This window comes from Odontesthes bonariensis, chromosome 4 (assembly GCF_027942865.1).
Source record: "Odontesthes bonariensis isolate fOdoBon6 chromosome 4, fOdoBon6.hap1, whole genome shotgun sequence".
NCBI lineage: Eukaryota > Metazoa > Chordata > Actinopteri > Atheriniformes > Atherinopsidae > Odontesthes > Odontesthes bonariensis.
The window spans coordinates 28,948,311-28,972,937 of NC_134509.1; the positions used below are offsets into that span (position 1 = coordinate 28,948,311).

Here is a 24,627-nt window from a genome sequence, read left to right on the forward strand (position 1 = left end):
CCCTTTCCTGTCTACCTACTTTCAAATGAAGGCCACTAGTGCTTAAATCTTTAAAAAACAAATGACATCATGTTTTATGTACCGGTAGTTGGCAGAAATCAAGTCCAAACCGTTGCTGACTTTCTCAACGTATTTGAGGAACAAAACATTTCATCGCTCTCAAAACAGCACTTCAAAGACGAACTGAAGGAAATGAAACCGCGATTTAGTAGTAATGCTCGGATTTGATCTGCCACATGCAAAAAGCCAAGTTCAAGCTCACACTTATGACACTTTTAAGTAAATGAAATTAGATTCAGGGCTTCCCTACTATTTGTTCATGATCAGAACCTTCTCAGAGAGTGACGTGTGGAGCGGGCCTTACTTAAACCTCTGACATCTTGAACCTGCTGTTGACCTGTGTCCCATCATGATGTCAACACTTAAAGAGCTGTCTGTACCCTTCAGAAAAAATGGTGAATGTTTTTGAGTCTGTCAGGAAGTTAATAAATTAAAAAAAAATGAATAAATTACTTGACATAAATCTTTAGTAAAAGAAAGTAATCTATTAGTGGTGCAGATTTCAAGCAGGTCCCAGTTTGTCCTGCACTGGTGGTCCCAAGCAAAGGCAAGTAAAAAAAAAATGGATAGTGATCCTAAGATAATAAGAAAATCAGCAGAGAATGGCTCAAAAAGCAGAGATGGAAAGTATAATTTAAGCATACTGAAATGTTGTGGTGGATTTGAAACTAGCAGTAAATGCAAGAAAAGTATCAACCATCTTGCAATAGAAGGAATCCAGTAAAGTGGTTTGAAAAAATACAGACTGCTAGGAAACTATGTAAATGTTTAACAGAAAGTAAATTCTGCAAAAGATGCTTACACGGACTTCTTAGCCCAAGAGCAACTCTGTATCACAATGTTGAATAAATTCATGAAAACACAGGGGTTCCCTAGTTGCAGGCAATGTTTCAAAGAGTAACAAATGTTTCTTTTTACTATAAATATATATCTGTCAAATGCCTTTCCATGTCACATGCCAGGCCAATGATACCCTGATAATTATGTTTTCAAGCCAAATGATGTAGCAGAGAGAAAAGGACCCTCAGACTGAACGGACTGTGCAGTTCCTCTACGTTGCCACAGAGTGTCACTGTGATCTACGCGTGGGAGAATGTTGCACTCTGTTTGTCTTCAGGAAAACATCCAAAGCAAATGTGATGAAAATACAAGAGCAAAAATTCTTTTTAAGCTTTAATAAATCCATAAACAAAAAATCTCAAAACAAAAGTTCTACAGTGTTCTACTTAACAAAACAGAGTCAAGCACTACAATATCACCAAAAAAAAACAAACAAAAAAAAACCTGTGGGTGTAGGGAGTAGAGTCCTCTTTGTCATATAGAATTCAGTTACAAATGTTTACATCCATAATTACCATTCATTGCATGATGCCCTCAGCACTGACAAATATAGAACAAAGCAGGGATATAAAAGAACATGAAATAGGTTGTCTACCGTTAAAACATGCTGCCAGAGTCAGATACTCTGGTAAAGCAGTTCAAGGACACATGTTTGATTCTTGAAGCAGGTGATCCAGAACCCATTTCCTCTTGATCTGATAAAAAGACACAATTTCCTGTGAAAATCACTGGAGCTTCAAGGGTTCTCTCAGCCGCATTTATCCAACATAAAGCTGTTGGAGTTTATAAAAACCTTGAGTAAAAAGATTGCTTCAGATGTTCAGTGACGACCCATCAGAGTTGAACAAGTTTTGAAAATTGTTGCAATTAGTCTGTCAGCATTTCTCTACCAAAATAGGTGGATATTTGTAATCTGAGTACTGTTGTAAAAAAAGTAAGAGATTTCTTCTTTGAGGCATTATGTGTGAAACCTGTTATAGTAAATTACAGTAACAACCATTTGATATTAAAACTGAAATTTTAGCTCCAGTAAATACAAATAAACAAACACAATCAACAAACCAGACCTGGATGAAATCGTGACACAAATGCATTAAAATACTTGTTGGCTGTTTTGCTCGACTTGGTTTTGGCTGTTTGATTTTTGTAGTCTGACTTACAAAGTTAGCTGGAGGTAATCTTCTTCCCTCTTTCTTATAAATTGCTCATAGAATATCTAATTATGGGGGGGGAAATGGAAGTTGCCTTTTCTAGCAAGTACTGCCAATATAAACACTGCCTTATGAATATAATTTTAAAGCATTTTTATGCAATCAAGCACAGTTAGACCAAGCTATTTGAATGGCTGTAACTCTTTCTCCCAGGTCTGTCTAAAATAAATATCTTATGCATATAGTGACAATTCCCACAGTAACCAGGACTCAAACATCTGTATAGCTTAATATCAGAGCTACTCACTAAATGGGTGTAACATCCGGTTTTACAGCATTTCTTGTAATAGTTCAAGACATTTAGTTTGTAGAAAAGTTTTGTAGAAAACACCCTGTAGTGATGACAGAACTGCTGAAAACAACAGTAATGGCAACACAACTCATTTACAGAGCAATGTTCATTGTAATTCATTTAAATCACAGAAACAGTGATATCCAAAAGTTGACCATCACCTTTCCAATGGGCCCACATTGAAAACCATACCCTATTTAGGACACTTGATGAGATAGTGAAGGATTCAAAATGGCAAAGTATGCATCGCCTGGTTAGTTTGTACAAGGAGCAAAAGTTTTTTATTGTCCCAACCTAGAATCAATGTGAAAATACAAACTTCCCAGCACAAAATAACAGTTCTCGCATGCACTGAGAGCTCCGAATGATGCTGCTGATTGATCCAATTGGATCCTTTAACATGTAGCAAATAAAAGTCTGTAAGTTAAAACAATTGAACCTGTCATAGTGGACTGTTGCTGGGTGTGAGGATGATGATGGGGTCACAGATGGCTGGTGGAAGTTGAAGGCAGCCCTGGTTTCTACACATTCGTTCGACACTTTGGGAAGATGGGTCCTCCCTCAAGCCTTCTCTTTCTTACTGAAGATGGAGAGAAACATTGAGAGTTACAAAAGGAAAACAAAAAGAAGAAAAAACACATGAAGTAAGAGAAACAGCTGAAGGAGGGGAAGTGTCTTCAAAAAGCAAGACAAAAAGTAAAGTTGAACAACTTTTCACACAGTTGGCAGCTGCAAAGGTAAAGAGTAATGGCAGGAGAAGGAAGAAAGAAAATAAGACGCAAGCCGATAAGCACAGGACTGGATCAGCCTCAATGTGGACTGTGGAAATAATTAGTGGAAACCTTACTAAGCCTACGCAGGCTGAAATTTATGCTTAAACCTGAACTAGTGTACCTCTTGGCCCAGTTAAAAGACACTTAAATTTGCATTGAATCTCAATTAGGGCTGGGCAACGATTAAAAATTTTAATCTAATTAATCACATGATTTCCCTGATTAATCACGATTAATCGCATTTGTACGCAAAATCCAAAATGAATTCAAAAGTAGTGTGTAGCTTTTAGCATTTAGTTTTATTTTAAATGTGCTGCCATATGAATGAAAGTGCCATAACATTTGTTGTGCAAACACACTTTTAACATCAGCATTTTTATGTAGTTTTTATGTAGAAGCCTCGCTCCACTGTCTGTTTCCTTGAATGACTTGCTGCTATCAATTGTGTGTTTTGCCTTTAAGTGATATTTTAGACTGGAATTACTTTGGTGATAAGACAATTCAACTTGGCAGTGTTTACAGATGACTTTGGTTCTGTTGACTCCGCCGTCTGGAAGAACTTTAAAATGAAAATGACAGAGTAAAAGTTCGGTACCCTTCTCCATGTTTGGTGGATCCGCCGATTACTTTCTTTTCCAGTTCTGCAGCAGACAGCAACAGACTTGTACAATAATAAAATAAATAATAAAACTGGGGTGGTCCGTGCTGTAGTGGGTTGAGCAGGCGCCCCATGTACAAGAGGCTACAGTCCTCGCTGCAGCTGGCCCCGGTTTGAGTCTCGCATCGGACGGCCCTGTGCCGTGTGTTGTTCCCCCTCTCTCTGCCCCCTGCTTCCTGTCTCTCTGAATGTTCCTATCCATTGAAGGCACAAAAGCCCCCCAAAAAATTGTTATTATTTTATAAAAAAAACCTGTGTTAATGCGCGATAAAATATTTATCGGCGTTAAATAATTACGGAGTTAACGCGATAATAATGAGTTCACTCGCCCAGCCCTAATCTCAATACACTTCAGTTTGGATTGTGATTTTGCCATGAACGTCGTTTGTTACATAAAAAAACAAACAATGAATCAATAACCATGAACCCATTTCCAAAACATGAACCCAGGTTTTTTGAGGTTCTTGAGGGTTCCTGAGGATGATTTAGCTTAAAGTACTGAGGTACAGTCTTTAGTAGAGAAGAGGAAAGACTGCCTGAGCAGAGTGAGCCAAATTCCTCAAGACAACAGAAGTATGGAAAAAAAACACAGCAGATCAGGAGAGGAGACAGATCCAAAGAGAAGGAATTTAAAAGATACAGCACGTTTGCGATGGTAAAATGATTAAGGAAGCAACAGATTTCTCCAGCTTTCAAGCAAAAGAAGATGGAAGTTTGATCCTGTACACTCAGATCGTAAAGACTGAAAAGATATTCAGTTCAGAGGATGCTGCTTTCCAGAGAGTTGGGAATCTATCTTTAGCTCAGTATCAGTTTTAAACTCTGCTTCTATCCTATCTATGCTTCTATCCTTCTATCTATCTATATACTTTAGTATGAGAGAAGCAGAGTTCAGAGATGTACATCCATGTCATCTCAATGACTGTTGGCAAAATTCTATCTTACTTGATGGTTATTCCTCTTACTATTCAAAATGGTGGATTATAATATCACTGCAATAACTTCCGTAATATTAATTTCTTTGGAAATATACTAGAGAGGGAAGACTGGGCTTTGAAAGCCTGGCATGACAAGAGTGATGCGAAGAAGAAAGAGAGTATGACAGGAGGTGGCAGTGGTTCCGACAGTCTGGATGTTGGCAGCAGAAAGAGAAGGCTGAACAGTCAAACATGTTGTGTTTGGGATTCAGCTGTATCTATGTTTTACTTAGTCTTGGACTTGAATTTTTTTCCAAAGGCTCTCTCCAGCTCAGGAACAGATAGAGTTAGGGTGAAGGTGCCGTCTGACTCTGACCTGACAACCCGGGCTTGAAAATGAAAAAAGGGTTTGAAAGAAAATTGTTACAAATGATGACACACATGCACACGCACTTATTTGGAGCACAATACGAGCAGGTTATATCTCCACAAAAGACAAAACATCCAATGAAACACTATCAAAGATTATTTTGAACCTAAAACCTTTAAGGACTGTGAATACAGCCAACATACCTCTGAATCAAACATTTTTTTGTCAATCTAAGTCAATATAAACAAGTGAAGCTCACCAAAAATCCTTTGGTATGATCATAGACGAAAAATGAACTCATAGTATGGAAGAATTACCCAAATAGTTTGTGCATGTGCAGAGCAGGAAAAAGTTACTTCAATCATTACATTATGTTCTCTCTCATGCACAAGTCTTTTCTTAGTGCTGATGTCATAACCCAGGAAGGTACTGTTTTCGTTGGCTGAGGCTCTCTGGCCATCCTACCGAGTTACCAACCGATGATATCACTGCAGTTCTTCTATTAGTCTCTGATTGAAGTAGAATTCGAGGAGATATAGTGAAGATAAGGTGTCAGCAGCACTGGCGCACACGTCGACAAACACGGCCAAATACTACACTGCTGAAAAATTGTTACATAACCAACTCGAGCATAAAGAGGTGGCTCTGTCATCAGTTACAGTATGTACTTTAAAGGTTTGAATATAGCTTAAAGACTTTTGTCATGGTTACCACTGAAACTTATCTCACTTCCTACATGTAAGTGTATGTATTGTATGCATGTGTGACACCCACCAAGATCGTTATTGTTCATCATTGCATTGGAGCCCCGGAGGCGTGGGCCCTGTTGGGTGAAATGATATCCAAACTTCAACAATGTGGTGTTTTTCTCCAGCATGCTGGCTATCTCCATCTCCACCTTGTTTCCCAGCGGCTGGCTCTGGTGTTTGGATGGATGGAAATAAAGGGGTTGAAAGCAATTAAAAGAAAGATTAAGAGGGCTCAAGAAATGATTACCATCCTCTCCTTTGGCAACTAAGAATGAAAGGGTAGCAATGAGTCTTTTATATTATTTCAATCAAGGAACATTGAATAATAGCCACAAGCCATATGACATATAAAAAATATTAAAGCAAGGTTATAAAACATCTGAGGGAGAAATGAGTCATGGATGCACAACCATGCAGGATGACACATCACACTGCGATCAAGAGGCATTAGAGTGAAGTGGCAGCGACAGACTGTGTAAACTGAATCTGCACGCAGCAGGTCATGTGTTCCCTGGTACCTGATTGTCAATTTTGAGTTCAAGTAGTGTGCTGTTATTCTGCAATGACTCGATGAGGGCCAGGATTCCAGTTCCTGTTATGAAGTTGGACTCAACATTCAGACTCTTCAGCATCGTGTTTGCCTTTAGCATCTCTGCCAGGGCCTGAGGAAACACACAGCATACACTGAAACATAATTCAAGCATTGATTTGAAACCATTTGCTCTAAAAGTGGTACTTGTAGCGTAACAGGGTATACATTTCCAATACAGTACATTTGTATTCACTACTTACAAATGCTACAGGGTCATTGCTCCTGGTTCCTACGATACTGAATCTCTCAACCACAGTGTTCTTCATCAGAGCATCAGCATACGCCTTCAGAGTTGGGATGGGGATATTCTGGGTATAGAAAAAGACACTAATTATAAATGCAAAACACACGGAACGCGGCCTCGGCGGTTGCTGAGGCAAAAACTCGGGCTTGGGAGGAGTTCGGGGAGGCCATGGAGAATGATTTCCGGACGGCCTCGAAGAGTTTCTGGTCCACCATCCGGCGGCTCAGGGGGGGGAGCGGTGCACCGTCAACACCGTGTATGGTGAGGACGGGGCTCTGCTGACCTCAACTAGGGACGTCGTGAGTCGGTGGGGGGAATACTTTGAGGGCCTCCTCAATCCTACTGACACGCCTTCCGATGAGGAAGCAGAGTTGGGGAGCTCGGACGTGGGGCCTCCCATTTCTGGGGCCGAGGTTGCCGCGGTGGTCAAAAAACTCCTCGTGGCAAGGCCCCGGGTGGATGAGGTTTGTCCTGAGTTCCTCATGGCTCTGGATGTTGTAGGGTTGTCTTGGTTGACACGCCTCCGCAGCATCGCGTGGACATCGGAGGCAGTGCCTCTGGACTGGCAGATTGGGGTGGTGGTCTCCCTCTTTAAAAAAGGGGACCGGAGGGTGTGTTCCAACTATAGGGGGATCACACTCCTTAGCCTCCCTGGTAAGGTCTATTCGGGGGTACTGGAGAGGAGGATCCGCCGGATAATCGAATCTCAGATTCAGGAGGTGCAGTGTGGTTTTCGTCCTGGTCGTGGAACAGTGGACCAGCTCTATACCTTCAGCAGGATCCTGGAGGGTGCATGGGAGTTCGCCCAACCGGTCTACATGTGTTTTGTGGACTTGGAGAAGGCGTTCGACTCTTGCGGGGGGTGCTCCGGGAGTATCGAGTGCCGGACCCCTTGATATGGGCTGTTCGGTCTCTGTATGACTTGTGTCAGAGTTTGGTCCGCATTGTCGGCAGTAAGTCGGACATGTTTCCTGTGAGGGTTGGACTCCGTCAGGGCTGCCCTTTGTCACCGATTCTGTTCATAATTTTTATGGACAGAATTTCTAGGTGCAGCCAGGGCATTGAGGGGGTCCGTTTTGGCGACCTCAGATTCGGGTCTCTGCTCTTTGCGGACGATGTGGTTCTGTTGGCGTCGTCGGGCCGTGACCTTCAGCTCTCACTGGAGCGGTTCGCAGCCGAGTGTGAAGCGGCTGGGATGAGAATCAGCACCTCCAAATCTGAGACCATGGTCCTCGGCCGGAAAAGGGTGGAATGCCCTCTCCGGGTCGGGAATGAGATCCTTCCCCAAGTGGAGGAGTTCAAGTATATCGGGGTCTTGTTCACGAGTGAGGGACGAATGGAGCAGGAGATTGACAGGCGGATCGGTGCGGCGTCTGCAGTGATGCGGGCTCTGCACCGGCCCGTCGTGGTAAAAAAGAAGCTGAGCCAGAAGGCGAAGCTCTCGATTTACCAGTCAATCTATGTTCCTACCCTCACCTATGGTCATGAGCTGTGGGTAGTGACCGAAAGAATGAGATTGCGAATACAAGCGGCCGAAATGAGTTTCCTCCGCAGGGTGTCTGGGCTCTCCCTTAGAGATAGGGTGAGAAGCTCGGTCATCCGGGAGGGGCTCAGAGTAGAACCGCTGCTCCTCCGCATCGAGAGGAGTCAGATGAGGTGGCTCGGGCATCTGGTTAGGATGCCTCCTGGACGCCTCCCTGGTGAGGTGTTCCGGGCCCGTCCCACTGGGAGGAGGCCCCGGGGAAGACCCAGGACACGTTGGAGAGACTATGTTTCTCGGCTGGCCTGGAAAGCCTCGGGGTCCCCCCAGAAGAGCTGGAGGAAGTGGCCGGGGACAGGGACGTCTGGGTTTCTCTGCTCAAGCTGCTGCCCCCGCGACCCGGAGAAGCGGAAGATGATGGATGGATGGATGGCAACTCACGATTGTTCCTTAAATGTCCCTTTTTTCCCCTTTCAGAAGGGTTCTGTCGGTAGTTTCAGCCACTCAATACTACAAACATCAAAGAATTGTGTTTATGCAATTTCTACTTTTTCAATTCCATCTTTAGTGCTGCGTAAAAAAAACAAAAAAACAACATTTTTTGTTGTGTTTTACAAAACTATTGTCATGGAAAACTGTGGTTTGTTCCTTTTAGGCTACTGTGGACTGCAGCATCTCTGGATATAAATTCTCCTTTCTACAATAATGAAAACTCAACAGAGCTTATTTTCAGCCAATTCGACACTGGCATGTTATGCATATATTATATTTCTTATATATTATCAAATTTCTTTCAACAGATCACACAACATGCTGCACACTGAACCTTTTAACCCATTTAGGCCTAAGACGCCTGGAAAAGAATGCCTGTAAAACCTATAGGCGATTTCAGAAAGACCCCCTAAAACCTGAAGTTTTTCTGGAAATTCAGCAATTACTAAATGATTGATTTCTCAGCCTCTGTAGCAGATAGAAACAAAATTCAAAAAGTATTTGAGAGCTTACACCTGTGGCTTTCTTTGGAAATTGAGTTTATTTACATACACCTTCACGAAAATAGAAAATGTAAAAAGTAAAGTGCAGGAACAGCACTATTTTTAATTAAAAAAAACAGTAATAAAATAAAATAAAAAGTAAAGTGCAGGAACAGCGCTATTTTCAATTAGAAAACAGTAATAAAATTAAATTAAATTAAATTTTATATTTAAATTATTTATTTTATCGCCAGTAATCTCTTCGTACTGGCAGCACAAGGAGTCCATACACATTCCAATAAACGTTTTCATCTCCGGCACAGTTACGTGGGACCACCTTGCCATCTTTGCTCGAGCTGGAGTCTGATGTACCTGATAACTGTATCTATTCATCTCAGAAACGAGATGCGACCAAAGCTCCTCAGTAAAAATATGATTAAATGCCTGCAACGGTGTGACATCTGCAGGTAAATCGACTTTCACTGCTGGTGTGCGGACTGAAAGTCCTCCATGCTTGTTCGATGAAACTTAACTTCAAAACAATGACACGAGGAACATGACGACACTCTCACGTGTCTATTATAATGCATTTAATTGGCGCAGAGGTCAATAATTGGTGCAAAACAACCTTATACATGAAAAAAGACGTGTACGCTTTCCCGGCCTTAAAGGTAGAATGACGCAACAGCGCTCCCGGCTTTAAAGGTAGAAATGCGGCAACGCTTTCCCAGCCTCAATGGGTTAAGACATATCCACTCTTTTTAGCCTAAAAAACAACACAATAAACTCACCTTGATGTTATTCAGGTTGACCTCCAACAGGTCAGGATCATTCCTCTTTATTCTCATCAGTGTTTCCTCTACGTCAGTGGAGTTTGGCTCCTCATCAGGGACAGGCTTGTACTGTGTGCACTGGATCACACCTGGGAAACACAAGTATAGTAACTTTATACTAGACCCGGCTGCAGGCAGAACTTGCTCTGCTAAATAGTCCAACCTGAGTACATCTAACCCTCATCATCAGAGCATTAGTATAAACATGACGTATTTTCACTACTTGACACATGTTCTGATTAAGAGCTTTGGAGTCTGCCAGTTTCTAAATCTACTTCACTGAACACTGTAAACAGCATTATCTGGATAAATGATTGCTATGGAGTCTTGCTTCATGTGCTTGCATGAGGGTTTTGTGCCAAACAAAGCATGGGACTTCTTATTGATGATAAAAGTGCAATCTTTTTTCCCCACAGACAGTGGTCGGGTTAAATTATTCCTTTAACAGAGTAATTCAACACAGTATTTTTGTGAGAAAATTAGATAAACATCCATGATTGGGAAAATAGACAATTTCCACAGGTGGTACAGAACTGGCTCTCTTTGTGTGCTAGTCATATTTGGAAGTGAAATGCTTGCTTTCTGAGTCTGTATATAGGCAACTCTCCACACTAGTTTATAAAATGAAATGTAAACAGATGAATTAACAGATACTGTATTCCTGAAAGAGCTTTAGAACAATGTATGTCTGTGAGTCAATGTGAGTCTGCTCATTTACTTAACTACTTGTTTAGTAAGTTTTAACATGTAAATATGTTTGAGCCTGTATAAAGTGAAAGAAAGATTGAATCAGTTGTCTTTAGCAACGTAAACCTTCTTCTGTCAAGTGATTCTAACCCAACTCACTTCAGCGGTTGCACTTTCTTGCAATCTGCTTTATTTTAGGGCATCTTTACTTGTTTCTGGAATATCTAAGCACCGCATGTGTTTGTGTCAAGTGAAGACAACAAGAATTCTCCAAATAGCAATTCAGTAACATACAAGTGAGTACAAATGTGCAAGTGTGTGTGTTTTACTTACTGTTGAGGCCTTGCTTGTTGACTATGGTGCTGCTGGCCAGTGCTTCATAGTATTGCTGGTTACTCATCAGGGTGTGCATTCCCAAAATAGCTAGAAAACAGCAAGATGACAGAATGTCAATGAAAGATAATCAACATAAAAATGAACGTGTCTAGTTGCAAACACTATGGGTCACTTTGTTCACAAAGGTACTTGCAGCAGCACAAGCAAATCACACAAGTTTAAACAAGCATCAGTATGGTCTCAAAGTTTAACCTTTAATTTCTGCAGCCACAACTCTGCTCTTACTCGGCTGACCTGCAGATCTTTGAAATACTTCATCTTCTACATCCTATACTATGTCAAGATACTAACCTGTGAAACCGACACATTGATGAGGTGCTCGAACAGAGAGTCTGAAATATATTTCTGACTGAGCACTTAATCTAAGGATGATGAATTGTACAAACAAAGTCATTTATAGAGATATCCCTTCTTTGATTGAGAGATTATTGACCTGATGACCCCAATAACATGTTGGTCAGCACTGCGCACTGGTCTATATAAGGATTATAGGGATCAGGGGGTTCTTCATTAGGTACTGAGCCAGTATTACAAGGTTAATTGTTTAATTCAGGGAATTATTCACTGAGTCTGGTCCACCTTTTTTTTTGTAGCACAAGTTTCTTGTGTTTACTTTGAACTGTTGTTCATACTAAAGCAGACAAACTGCTTTTAGTACTGAGGACATGCCACCTATCACAACTCAAGAGGTTTGTTCCCTGAAAACATTTCTTTTTATCTGAGTAAGCAGTTTTCCATCTACAGCAATGCATGGACATTTTAAAACATACTTTGAACTTAAGGTTCAATCAAAACAGCAAAAGCCACAGATTTTTTTGTCACCACAGATTTTTGCTCATGCAGCACAAAATAACTTGTACATCTGCAGCATTTACCTTCCTGAAACTTTATATGCATTACATGAGCAGTAAAAAACATGCAACGGGCATCATTCTTATTTTTACGACAAGTCTTTTTTCTTTTTTTCCAGAATGTCTGCTTTTAACAAAACGACAGCATGAACATGACAGACAACCACACTGGTTCCAGGCTAATGTGGTGTGCCGTCAATAGATAACCTGAACGGTGTTGAGCTAATGGAAAGAGAGATCCAGCAGAGGTGGGAGAGGAGGAGAAAATGGAGAGACTGTTGGAGAGATGAAGCGGAAGGGTGGTGGGAAGATGGAGAGAGCACTAAAAGAAATGGAAAAGAGTTAGCATGAGGAAAATTAGAGTTAACCAGGACTAGCTAAAGCCGTGATGTTGTGTTTGTACAATTAGTGAGCAAGGAGAGGATGAAAAATAGTTAAGACACCTACATTTTAATATGACTGGCAGTATAACCTCAGACTAAGAATGTCACAGATTAATGTATTAGTGTATATCATTGAGCATGTTTTATTTTTTCGATCTATTTTAGGTTTCCCTATTTAAAAAATGAATGCTATTTTAAGAGTTTATTCAGTTTTTAACATTTAAACATGGAAATAAAAAAAACGACGGTGAAATTATAATACATATTACGGCGTTTAAAGGTGCGTTACCTGCGATATCACAGAGTTCTGCATCAGAAGCACTCGACAGGGCCTCCTCCAGCTCCGGCTCAAGAGTAACACTCTCAATCATTGGGTCCACCATCTTTTTAGGCACCCAGGCCTTTCCTGCAATATCAGGTCAGAGATTTTTATGTATTCAAGAGACAACATGTGTTCCTTTGGAGTTCAGTGGAGGTTCTCCTCCAGACAAGTGTCTCGCAAACACTGCTGCTTAGGTTGGATATGGATGGAGGTTTGAAAGGGAATCAATTGACAGAACTTCCTTAAATGATAAGTTTTACTTCTATAAAAAGGTGCAGAAATTTTGGAAACAATCCCAGAGGATTAATCAATCGATATGTGAAAATATTTGTGAAGATCAACTGTAATTTTATATGAACATAAACATCTTGTAAAAAAGACAAAGGCATTTTTCACAGTTGACATTTTACACCCTATAAAATTCCAGAGAGCTCCACTTTATTTCTAATGTCTCAGAAAGCTAAAGTCTCAGAACTGATAAAGTGACACAGAGGCAGCATGCAGGGAACTTAGATCTTGAAGATATTAAATATTAAGTTAATTTGAATTTTTTCTCTTTCCCTCTGTGTTTTATATTTGAATGTAAAAGGTCTGCAAAGTTACAAAAAAGTCCACATCAAAGGTACTGATGCTCTCCCACAGGCAATACTGCTCCTGAACAGCCTGAAACACCTTGTTTGTGGTCCAGGCTTTTCCTCCTTTACTAAGCGAAATCACCATCAAAACACATATGCATAATGCATAGAGGGTAGTCAAATCGTCACCCTGTTATCATAGAAAAAAGACGTAGAGGACTCTATCCAGTGTTTAACTCATTTGATTTGTTGGACAGAAGTTAGCACAACAAACAGAAAAGCCCATTTGTACAAGAAAATCACCCAGACACAAAATGCTGCTTTGAGTGTTGTTTTTCTGTTACATTATGAGATACTGTTTTTTCAACGATATGTCAACAAACACGCACACTTAAACAATGTTTTTCAACATTAAACATCTTAAACCTTTTCTTGTACATACTTAGAAGTCAGAATCTCCCAATTACAACTCGGATATTCCACAAATGCATCACCAGTATTAAATAAACAGTTCAAATGATAGATAAGTTGTAATCATACCGTTTTAGCTGAATACAGGCAAGGTAATAACATTTTCTCATCGAGTGTGAACTTCAGGATTGTAGAAACAAATACAGAACTTTAAACCTTATAGAAATACAGTGTCCACAGTAGTACCTCATTCTAATATATGATCATATAAAAGCACAGAGTAATGTTAGCCAGACGTCAGTCCAGTTGCACAAATCAGTTTTATTGCAAAACAGCTGAGCCATCTTCAGGAATGTGAGTATCCCTTTATGTCACACCTGATTACAAGCTGTTGTCACTTCATCTGACTGACTGTAGAGTCCAAGAGATTTGTGCCTGCACTAATATAGTTGTGCGTCTGCATTTGAGTGGTCTGCTCCTCGAGTTTCAGTCAGACCCTTTCTGAGCTTTTAATAAAACACTGGCTTGTGGTGGGAGAGCTGCAAGATTTTGTCAAGTGTGCATAATCATGTGTGTGCACTCCCTTTGTTGAATTGTACAGTGATGTAAAATCACACCACGCAAGCGGAGTTGGCTGTTTGTGTGAGTGTGGCTACCCCACCTTCAGTTTTGCATCCAGAAGGTTCACTAAAGCAAAATTGCAGCAGCCAAGAGTGTAATCAGATTAGAGGCTGGTAGACCTTCTAAAGTTTCACATGGAGATGGCTGGCATCTCACACCATCCATAACACACACACCATTGTGTCCACAATAGACTGGTGCTGGTCAGCTGACAGACCTCTGAGGACCTGATGAGGGGAGGATTTATGGAGCTGAGCCACAGAGTTTACTCGTAGATTACTGAGAGACCTAGTTTGAAAGTTAATGCTTACATTGAATATGTTATAAATAATTAACTGACTTTTAACACTTTCTTTTCAAAATTCTTAATCCATTTATATTTCACTGTTTCAAATGACTTATTAATTTGCAATATTTAGGTCCTCTGTCCCAATGTAGCATCTGTGTTTGCCGTTTCTTCATCATGTAATAAGTTTAGGCCTGAATCTAACACTTTCATTGTGGTTTTGTTTTGTCTCACAGGAGATCCAAAATCCCAAGAAGTTTGTTTTTTCATAGAAATACTTTAAGTGTAAAAAATAAATTAATTTACAAAATAGTTTGCAGAAAGAAAATGCCATTTCCTACCTCTCTTCTCCCCAGTGAAGGGCACCAGGTCTTCTTTGTCAGGGTGTTCTTTGGCCTGTTTCTCCAGATGGGCCAGGAGGTTGTCTCTCTGAAATGTTCCTGTTGGTTCTTTCTTGGTCTGGTCCTTCTGCCTCATCCCAGCAGGCAACAATGCATTCTAGAAAATGATAGGAATTTACATCATTTGAAAGAGTGGCTCTAGATATATAGCCCTATTACCTCTAAAATAACTCTATGCAATAGTTCAACAATTAATCTCTACAGGATGAATCCTTGCGATATATTAATTTCTCTCTATGGCCACCATGAAGCTGAAAATCTATTTATTTTATCAAGGAGATGCCTTGACAATTATTACATGTATTATCATAGATTCAGGTACATGTATCTAGCGCCACCAGCAGGTCATTTGTAATATCTACTGAATGAATAACGCAGCATGATATATCAGTGATCATTTTTCTTTTATGCTGCCCCCTCTCCCATTGAAATAAACAAACATTTCAAGACAGGCTTGCTGCCCACAGATCACTTCATCATGAATCATTTTGTATTTCATGTAATTGTGGGTCTGCTCTGACCTGAAACAAATGAGCCAATCACACACGGACTACTTTACCATGACAGAAGTTCCACTCTTCATTCAAGTACATTTGGATGTTTGTTTTCACAAGTTCGGCACACGGCTCTTAATGATGTCATCATGACTGTTTTTTGACTGGTATCTCGTTCTTGCTGGGAACTACTATTTTAAATTCTGAACCAACCTATTTTTGGTTCCAATGTCCGGTACATTGATAAAAGTTTAACTCTCTGTTAGTGAAAGAGCTCCAACAGAGATGCTAGCATGGCTGTATGTGTCTCTTTCGGACTTTGTCAGTAGAAAAGGAGCGTTATAATATTCAGCATAAATACAGTAAAGCAGAGATTATACTTGAGCAAATCAAGCCTTTTGTTCTGTAACAAATTCAATGAGCTACTGAGTCACTGAAGCCTGAAATCAAGACTGAACTAAGATACTTTTCAGGATGACCATAGACCAAACATGTTCATCACGACTGAACAGGAAAACACCTGAGTGAGGTTTCAGAAGAAATGTTTGATCCTCTGTACAAAAACATTATCAGAATTCATGTCAAGTTAAGCTACACATGCTGCAGACATAGTGGTGCAGTATCTTTGTGCTGGTAAAAGTAAATCCCATATCTGTCCCTGTCTGTGGACACAAGATCAAGAAGTTTCTCAGGCCATTACAGCACACCAAGTTATTTTCAACCTAAAGCAACATGCAAGACCAACTCTTAGAGGCGCTACTTATAGCTTCATATCTTATCTCTGCTCTCAGCACTCAGAGATCTCGATATTCAAGTGTTGATATGGACATTTAAAACCTGCACCAACACATTTATTTGCTACTTAGGATTAAAATGGCTAACAAAATCCTATAATTAGAAGTTGCAAACTTAGCACTGGTTTTTAATTTTTGTAATATACTGACAAATGTACTCCGTACAAAGCACTCTTATTCTTTCCCATTTAGCTGTGTTGAGTCTCTTCTGTCTCTTTAGCAGCTCAGTGCTTCATAACACTTACAGCTGGTCATTTTGTCTGCATGCAGTTAGATGATTAGTCAGAGGGTACAGCATGTTATTCATGTAACTGTCATTTATGCTGATGTGCCAGGATGGGACCACGATGTCTGAGAAGAACTAAACAGAACAAGCTAGGCTGGGCTGAACTGTGAAACAACACGTGTACAAAGACAAAATGTTCTCTTGAAGACTGTTTAACTATCGATTAAACTATTTTTTCAACAGTCACGGTACATCTCACAGACGTGTTTTTCAGTCCAACGTGAGGCATTTTCAGAGCTTTTACAGGAACTGATGTGGGACACCTTGCTTACAGTATGTTTCAAAGCAAATGGGCACTTTACTGTTGTGTAACAGGTGGCAAGGCACAACCAAGCCTAACATGCACACACACACTGCCCTCTCACTGTGTCCTCTGTTTACGTCATGGAGCCCCTGCAGTTGCTCACTGCTGGCATCGGTCTCTCTCTCACACACACACACACATACACAAACACATAGGGTCCTCCATATCAACCCTACCAGTCATCCCCTTGGCATTGAAAGGGACTCCAGTCTCTTTACGAGCAGTTAGACATTCATCTGAAAGCTATTACAGCCAATGTCAGCACGTCAACTCAAGATAAATCTGTGTTCTGTCTGTGCATGCAGAAATAAAAACATCTAAAAGATCAACACAAAGTCAGTCCCTACGGATGTTTTGTAATTGCTTTATTTGTAGCTAATACAAAATGAGAAATATTATAATTAAGAGCAAAGACTAAACAGCTGCAAAGCTTTAACATTATAACAATACCCATCTTGACTTTATGACAGTTGTGTCAATTTCCCTCATGCTTAGAGATACTACATTCTTTCCTGTACTTCCTCGGTCATACTTGATGTAAAGAATCTGAGGTAATTAATGTACTTGTACTTGTTTTATGTTATACTGCTATTACTTTTTAGTCTACTACATTTATATGACCACTGTAGTTACTGGCTACTTTAAAGCGGATTCAATCTTCAAAAAGCCTCGATCATATCGCAAAAGTTATGAAATAGGGTTAGGTTGGGACAGAGCCATGTTTACCACTATGTAGCATCCCTTCATCTTCTAACAACAGTCTGTAAACATCTGGGAACTGAGGGGACCATTTGATGGACCTTTGAGAGAGAAATGTTGTCCCATTCTTGTCTGATATGAGACTCTAGCTGCTCGACAGTCGTGGGTCTTCTTTCCTGTATTTTGGTTTAATCTTTGCATGATAGAACTTTAACATGCATTTGTGGATGGCATGGTGAACTGTGTTCACAGACAATGATTTCTGAAAGTGTTCCTGAGCCCATGCAGTGAGCCCATGTCAGAATAATTTCTATTTTTAATGCCGTGAAGATCACAGACATCCAATATTAAGGTCTGAGATAGGTTTGTGCACACAGAGATATCCCAAGATTCTCTGAATCTTTTGGCGATATCATGTACTGTAGATGATAGAATATTCATAGTTTTCACAATTTTACATTTAAGAACCTTATTCTGAAATTTCTCCACGATTTGTGGACACAGTTTAACACAGACTGTTGATCTTCCCTTCTGAGAGACTCTGTCTCTCTAAGGTGCTCTTCTTACACCCAAACATATCACTGACCCGTTGCCAGTTAGTTTACATGGTGAACAAAATATGGGTTCATGAGATGTGTAAATCATTCCATTCTGTGTTTATCTACATTTTACACAGCGTCCTAGCCTTTTTGGAATTGGGGTTGGACATAGACATACTGTAAAATACAGTGGAAACCATAAAAACATTATTTTTACTTTAATTAGTAAATTAGGTACATTTGAATACACAGTACTAATACCATTAAAAAGAAAAAGAAAAAGCTGCTATCACCTTGAAGCAGTTCACTGTAGTGTATTACATTAGTGGTTCCAATAAGCCTGTATCACCCCATAACTCTCCACTGAAACCAACATTCTGACAGACACCCCTCCTTATGGACTTAAAGGGTTGTGAACTTACATCAGGATCAAGCTCCTCTAATTCATCCTCTAACCGCTGCAACTCCTCCTCTGAGAGTTTCTTCAGCAGCTCGTCCTCGTCTATGTCCCTGTACTTCTCCATCTCCTTCTTCAGCACCGACATTATGGACAGCACGCCTGGAAAAATAGATGTTGTCTATTACAAAATGCAACCATAACAGCTGAGTCTTACTAAAGAAGAGTACATTACATCATACACAGGTGTGACCAAATGGCGGGCAGGTAAAGATAACTGTGGATAAAATAAACATTCAAATCCTCACTAAAATACTGTGTTTTGCCAGCTATCATTTAATTTTTTGATACTTTTACCGTATCTTTTACCTCTTGAGATTCAGTAATTGGAAATCAAAGGAAACGTTTTACTTGAATCATTATCATCACTTTTTCCTGTGACGCTGAGTCAACAGACATTCAGACAGCTGCCTCACCTCAATAAAACCTCCAAATGAGAAAGACAAGATGAAGATGATCAGGAGTCTGGAAATTCTGAGATTTTTTGGGGGGGAAAAAAATGTGTTGATGGAAACAGCCAAGACAATGGTTTATCAGTGGAAGAAGATGTAGATGTACAACATACGCTAACTGAGCATCACGTGTTGTTCTTACTTCTGACTATGCTCACCTCAATGATCCCCACCTCAGGGGTAAAACAGCATAAAAAGGCAGCAAAGTGCCTGAAGCGCTTCAAGGAAAGCAAGACACCTGAAAAAACAAAATGAGAGAAATGTGAGAAAATAGATTATAAAGCTTTTACTAAGATGGAAATGTGGTCAACTAGCTAATGCTATGTGCACTGCTAATGAACAGATCTGTTATTTCCTCTTCTTTTACTGTATTTCTTAATTAGTGGTTAGCTGGTTTTAATTTGGGATAGTTGGTCTTTAATAAAAGTTTGACGATTTTGGACTGTGCTTATTTGCTTTGTTCCAAAATATTTGGAGAGAAAAATTGACAACACTCTCGCTTCTGTTTAGTGAATATGACACAACAACCAGCAACTTGTTAGCTTCTGGTCATATGAAAAAGACACCCTCTTTCCACGCTAAGGTTTTGCTTATCGACATAATAATAAAATCATGGTCAAACATATGCACTTTGGTCTCTCCTTTCCTCCTTGGCATTGTGTTAACACACACACCTGAACAAAAATCTCAGAGTAATGTAACTCAACTGTTGGGTTAGTTTCATGCCTGAAGCCCATTTCGTTTTATAGATGCAGCAGGGAAAAAAAAAATTTTTGTATATGTTGTAGGTAGGTTTATCAAAAGAGAAGTAGTTTTTAAAGCATAAATCTAACCAATTGGTTTAGGTGCATAAACACAACCAAAAAGCAAATAAAAGGGACTGTAAAAGATGGCAGTCATGGGTATACAGTAACCACATCCTCAAATGTGGACGTTTTAATATGTTAAAGCTTCTAAACATTCCTTTAGTCTTACAGTATATTTAACAGAAAGAAAAAGAAGTGGAATTAAGCACTAATTCGTCTCTTTTTAAGTAACCAAATGAAACCAAACCAAACCAAAATGTTTGGTCCTATAGAGGTCCAGAATTAGTTAGAAACCTATTTAGTCTCAGTTAAACACACTGGTACACTGTACAGTGGCTGAAGTTTGGATGCCGAAACCGAATGTCTCTATTTTACCCAATTCATAGTCACAATTAATGTGGCTAACAATTGTCCAACCTTTAAGCAAATCTGTACATTTACAACTTTGTGAAATCTGGGCTTTAACTCACTAATTCATGACAAGTTATGACCTATTTAAAAAATAAATAAATAAATAAAGGTGTGGTCTATATTGACAGTGGAAAGAAGTCAGGAAAATGGGCAGAGAGGGGGAAACTAGAGACAGCACAGGGCCCCTGGCCAGGATTCGAACTACAGCCTCCGGTTTATATGGAGGGCCGAGTCAACCCACTGACCTACCCAACATCCCAAAACATTAAAAATTTAAATGAACCCACAGGGGATTTTTTTTATTATCATAATACATAATTACAAGAAATCTATCCACAGCTTTGTGGCAAGAGACAGTTCAATGACTGCATTCTTTCTATAATAAAAAGTAATGTCAAAGGTGTCATCAAAACGCGTAAACTGCAGCTTTCCTTTCTTTCTCAAAGGGCTCTGAAGAAAAGGGTAACACTTTTTTCTTTCTTAGATAGCAGTGACGACACAATGGTTATCTTTTTTTTCTCTCCAATTCTGTCCTGGTGGTGGAAGCAGATTTGGAGAGGAAGGATCAGCTGCAGCTGATCTTTTCTGGGTCTCAAAACACCTAACACTCATCACAAGGGACGTCTCTGAGCCTTGGGTCAGATTCAGAGATGTGTTGAGGTGACAATGATAACATGACACTTTCTATAATCTTAAATAGCATGCATCAAATAATGAGATTATTCACAAATTAAGCAGAAACTGTTTGGCTCAAGCCCAAAACCAGCCAAAGAGGAGAAAATTCAGCGAGTACAAATGTGGGTGCAAACTTTTCCTTTTCATGTCACATATGTCAGCAAGTGTACTTTGGCTGATCTCCGAAGAAGCGGGGTCAAGCTTGCTGTTCTTTTCTTCTGCTTTCTCTAACGCCATGACAAGTTTCCAAATACTTGAGATCAAGAACCGGGCTGAACGCCAAACAACATTGCAAGTCAACTGGAAGACATCGACATGCTCTGATGATATCAAACAGACCCTTGAGTGTTTTTATAAAGTTTCTGCAAGCTTCTGCTCCATTGTGGGGACATTCACGGAGCTAAGACCAAAGAAAACTGGAGATGACCTGAGCCAGAAGGTAGTCACAGAAATTTGACGTGACTCTCTTCCTCTATCTGCTCTCCTGTGAGCACAGCCTTTGTCAAAGTTCTAACCTATAAAAAGGTGTTTTTCCAGCACTCTCTTCAGTAAATCCATCAAGTTAAATATAAACTTTGGTGAACTTGTGAGTTTTGTTTTTCTACACTCACATGCTCTCAGAGTGGCCAAAACCTCTTACAGACAATAAATCAGAACATTAAACAGAGCAGGAAGTTAAACGACAGTGACTTTTGGATGTTTAAGAAGAAAACTTCCTGCTCAATGTCTTCAAGCAGCAGAGATGTGTAACTGACACGTCTTACGTCAGTAAAATCTCCGGCTGCCACAAAAAGTCATGCTACAAAATCCAGTTCTCTACCAGCAATATAACAACAAAAAAGACAAATCACACATTTTTATTCTAATATCTTAAATAGGTCATTACATATCAGTCAAACTGGAGCTTCCCATTGAAAATGGGAAAGATTGAAGTACAATAAGAAAGAGTGGGGAGAGGAAAGCAATTTTATGTTACAGTCATGTGAAAAAGAGATTTCAATTCTAAGATTTTACATATCAGGACATAATAAAAAAAAAACATTTAGTGAAATCTTTACACTGGCTTCCAGTCAGTCACAGAATAGATTTTAAAAGCCTGCTGATGGTTTACAAATCCCAGAACGGTTTAGGCCCAAAATACATCTGTGATATGTTCAGAGAATATAAACCCAGCAGAGCTCTTAGATCCAAGGACTCAGGTCAGCTGGTCCAGTCCAGAGTCCAGACTAAACATGGAGAAGCAGCATTTAGCTGTTGTGCTGCAAACAAGTGGAACAAACTGCCAGTGGAGATTAAACTTTCACCAAATGGAGACATTTTTAAATCCAGGTTAAAGACATTTCTTTTCTCATGTGTCTATGCATGAAATATCTTTTAACTTATCTGGATTGTTGCTTGTTTTTAAATTCATTTAAATTATTTTATTTGTTTCTCTTTATATTATTTTATGTATTTTTAATGCTTCTTACACTCCCTGCTGCAATGCTTTTATTTTATGTGAAGCACTTTGAATTGTTTGTACATGAAATGTGCTATATAAATAAATTTGATTTGATTTGCATCCCATGATTCAATTTCATGTAGAAGCACCTTTAGCATCAGTACCTTGTAACTCTCACATTGTTGAGGAGTTTTGATCACTCTTCTTTACAATGTTACATCAATTCATTGACGTTTGCAGCATTTGTTTATGAGCATCTCTCTTTTCAGGTTCCAACTACAGCACTTCAGTCACATTGAGGTCTGGACTTTGACTGGACCACTGCAACACCTCAGTTATCCTGCAGCAGATTTGCTGCTGTCCTTGGGATCATTTTCCAGTTACATGAGCCAATTTTTGACCAAGCTTCAATTGTCGAAAAGATGGCTTCATATCGACTCTGGAATACTTTAGTGTACAGAGGGCTTCAAAGTCGAATCAATGACTTCAAGGTGCCCGGGTCCTGTGGCTGCAATTGCTTCCCAAAGTTAACATCTGATGTCTTTCCTCCTTGGCACTGTATTAAAGCACACATCCGAATGCTGCAGACCAGAAAAACTCCTGCTTTTATGGAGATGATCACATTTGCTGATGATCAATTAATCATGTGTGTGTGGTTATCAGCCATGGCTGCTACTTCCCTTTAAATTCCTGTGAAAGCAGTAAAGGTATACAGAGTTTTCCCACAAAGTTTCTGCATTTTGACTCAATTTTAATTAAATAAACAATGACATTGAGTACTATGTTATGTTTTGTTGTTCATCTGCATTTACCTCATCCTTAAACCTGGTAAAAACCAGGTGATTTAATTTTATTTTCTTATTATGTCCTGATACATGAATCCTTAGAATAGAAAAGTTGTGTACTTTCTTTCTCTAATGGCAAAGGAATTCTAGCCTCAAGACTTACGCTGTCAGAATGGCCCCGAAGAAAACAGCTGAGAGACAACTGGCTTCTCTCAGCAGCATCACAACGCATGTACACAAAAAGGCTGTGTGTGTGTTTTCTGCCGGGACTGCAATGCAGGGGTCCATTTCTCTTTAAATGAAGGTGTTTTTTGCAGACCAAATTAAGCTGTCCTTCATTTTGTTGAGGACTCTGCACCCGTCTGTGTCTGCGCCTGTTACACCCCCCCCTCTGCACTCTGGATACCAGTAGGGAGTCATATATCATAATCTGTATAGTGAGGGACATGGCAGCTCACTCGCTGCCTTAGACCTGAGGTCAGGCCATTTGTGCATTCTGCAGAGGTCAAAATGTCGCCATGTTTTGTCAACTGTCCCTTCACTAATCAGAGTGTGGTTTCAGGTTGGCTGCTAATGTGATACATCACTAAACCAAGAGGTGAATGGCAAACTTCTGAATGCATTTGAGCGTGTTTTAGATGAAGCACCAGGCAGCACTGAGGCAATGATGACCACTCTGCTGAAGAGCATAATCAAAATAAAATTAAGTTCAACTTATCAAGAGTGGTGTCAGTATAATTCACATATGTTGAGCTTTTATGTGATTAAAGCAGTTGTCATTGCTTCTCTCTCTCTGAGGGACTTTTGTGTAAGGGTGCGTTGTTTTCATGACCGAAACCTCCAAAACCATTCTCCACAAAGATGTAGATGAACAACAAGTTATATGAAAATAGTTTTTCTTTGTTTTCAAGAGGAAACCCTCATTATTCTCACTGACATTCATTCTGTCCATGTAACTTTTTAAACTATCAGCTGCAAAGTCAGTCTTCACTTATTTGACTGCGTTACTGTCCGCAGACTGTAATTTTTGCATTAATTTACGTACCTCCTCCAGCGCTATTTATAGACAATCGGCCCCGCTGGGTGACAGCAACGAATACTTTGACCAGATATGGTTTCCCTCAGAGCCGCCTGGAGTCGCAGTGCGCGGTCCGCTCCGATGCAGGCGCGCAAACCCGGGAATCCGCAAAAACTCCGCTACACGGAACCGTCCATGGCCCGCAGATGCTCTCGAATCATCCAGCAGATTTCAGCGTGAACACACGGTTTCCCTCCTCAAGTGCCGGTCGACTCTCCTTGCGTTTGCGGAGGCTGAATCTCATCTCCCGCAAAGGACAAAGTAAACTTATTGGGAGAGATCCTCCTCCTCTCCTCCTCCTCTCTCCCCCCCCCCACACGGGGCAGCCCTGTCACTCCAGTGATGTCATGAAGTGAACCAGTGGTTAGGAACTGTAAGCTTCATCTCCCTGGGTTTTGTTTTTCCAATGCAAAGCCACGTATTTGCGAGGATGTCAAACAAGGTAACACTCCGCAGCATTTTCGCTTGACAACTGCAAAG

The 24,627-nt window shown here is 40.1% G+C and overlaps 1 protein-coding gene across 4 annotated transcripts; it reads right to left on the bottom strand.

Annotated features, from left to right (window-relative positions):
• Positions 1-1,220: 1,220 nt before the first annotated feature.
• On the bottom strand, positions 1,221-24,443 carry tmod1 (tropomodulin 1). Of its 4 annotated transcripts, none has more exons than XM_075463868.1 (12): positions 24,115-24,443; positions 19,110-19,189; positions 18,916-18,973; positions 18,465-18,601; positions 14,867-15,023; positions 12,600-12,716; positions 11,014-11,103; positions 9,952-10,082; positions 6,663-6,770; positions 6,389-6,532; positions 5,896-6,040; positions 1,221-2,983 (listed from the first exon to the last, which is right to left on the bottom strand). In XM_075463868.1, the coding sequence occupies exons 4-12, from the start codon at positions 18,585-18,587 to the stop codon at positions 2,925-2,927; spliced, it is 1,074 nt and encodes a 357-aa protein (XP_075319983.1). In that variant the 5' UTR covers positions 18,588-18,601; positions 18,916-18,973; positions 19,110-19,189; positions 24,115-24,443; the 3' UTR covers positions 1,221-2,924. The 4 variants fall into 4 exon arrangements, with proteins under 4 accessions (XP_075319983.1, XP_075319984.1, XP_075319985.1 ...); XM_075463869.1 differs by having other exon boundaries at positions 19,094-19,189; XM_075463871.1 differs by lacking the exon at positions 1,221-2,983 and adding an exon at positions 4,396-5,140.
• Between the last annotated feature and the right edge of the window lie 184 nt (positions 24,444-24,627).

Coding starts and splice junctions, on each gene's coding strand:
- tmod1 (XM_075463871.1), bottom strand. CDS start 18,587: ATGTCGGTGCTGAAGAAGGAGATGGAGAAGTACAGGGACATAGACGAG. Junction 6,771..9,951: donor TCAACCTGAATAACATCAAG/GTGAGTTTATTG, acceptor TTCTATACCCAG/AATATCCCCATCCCAACTCT. Junction 6,041..6,388: donor AACTCAAAATTGACAATCAG/GTACCAGGGAAC, acceptor TCCAAACACCAG/AGCCAGCCGCTGGGAAACAA.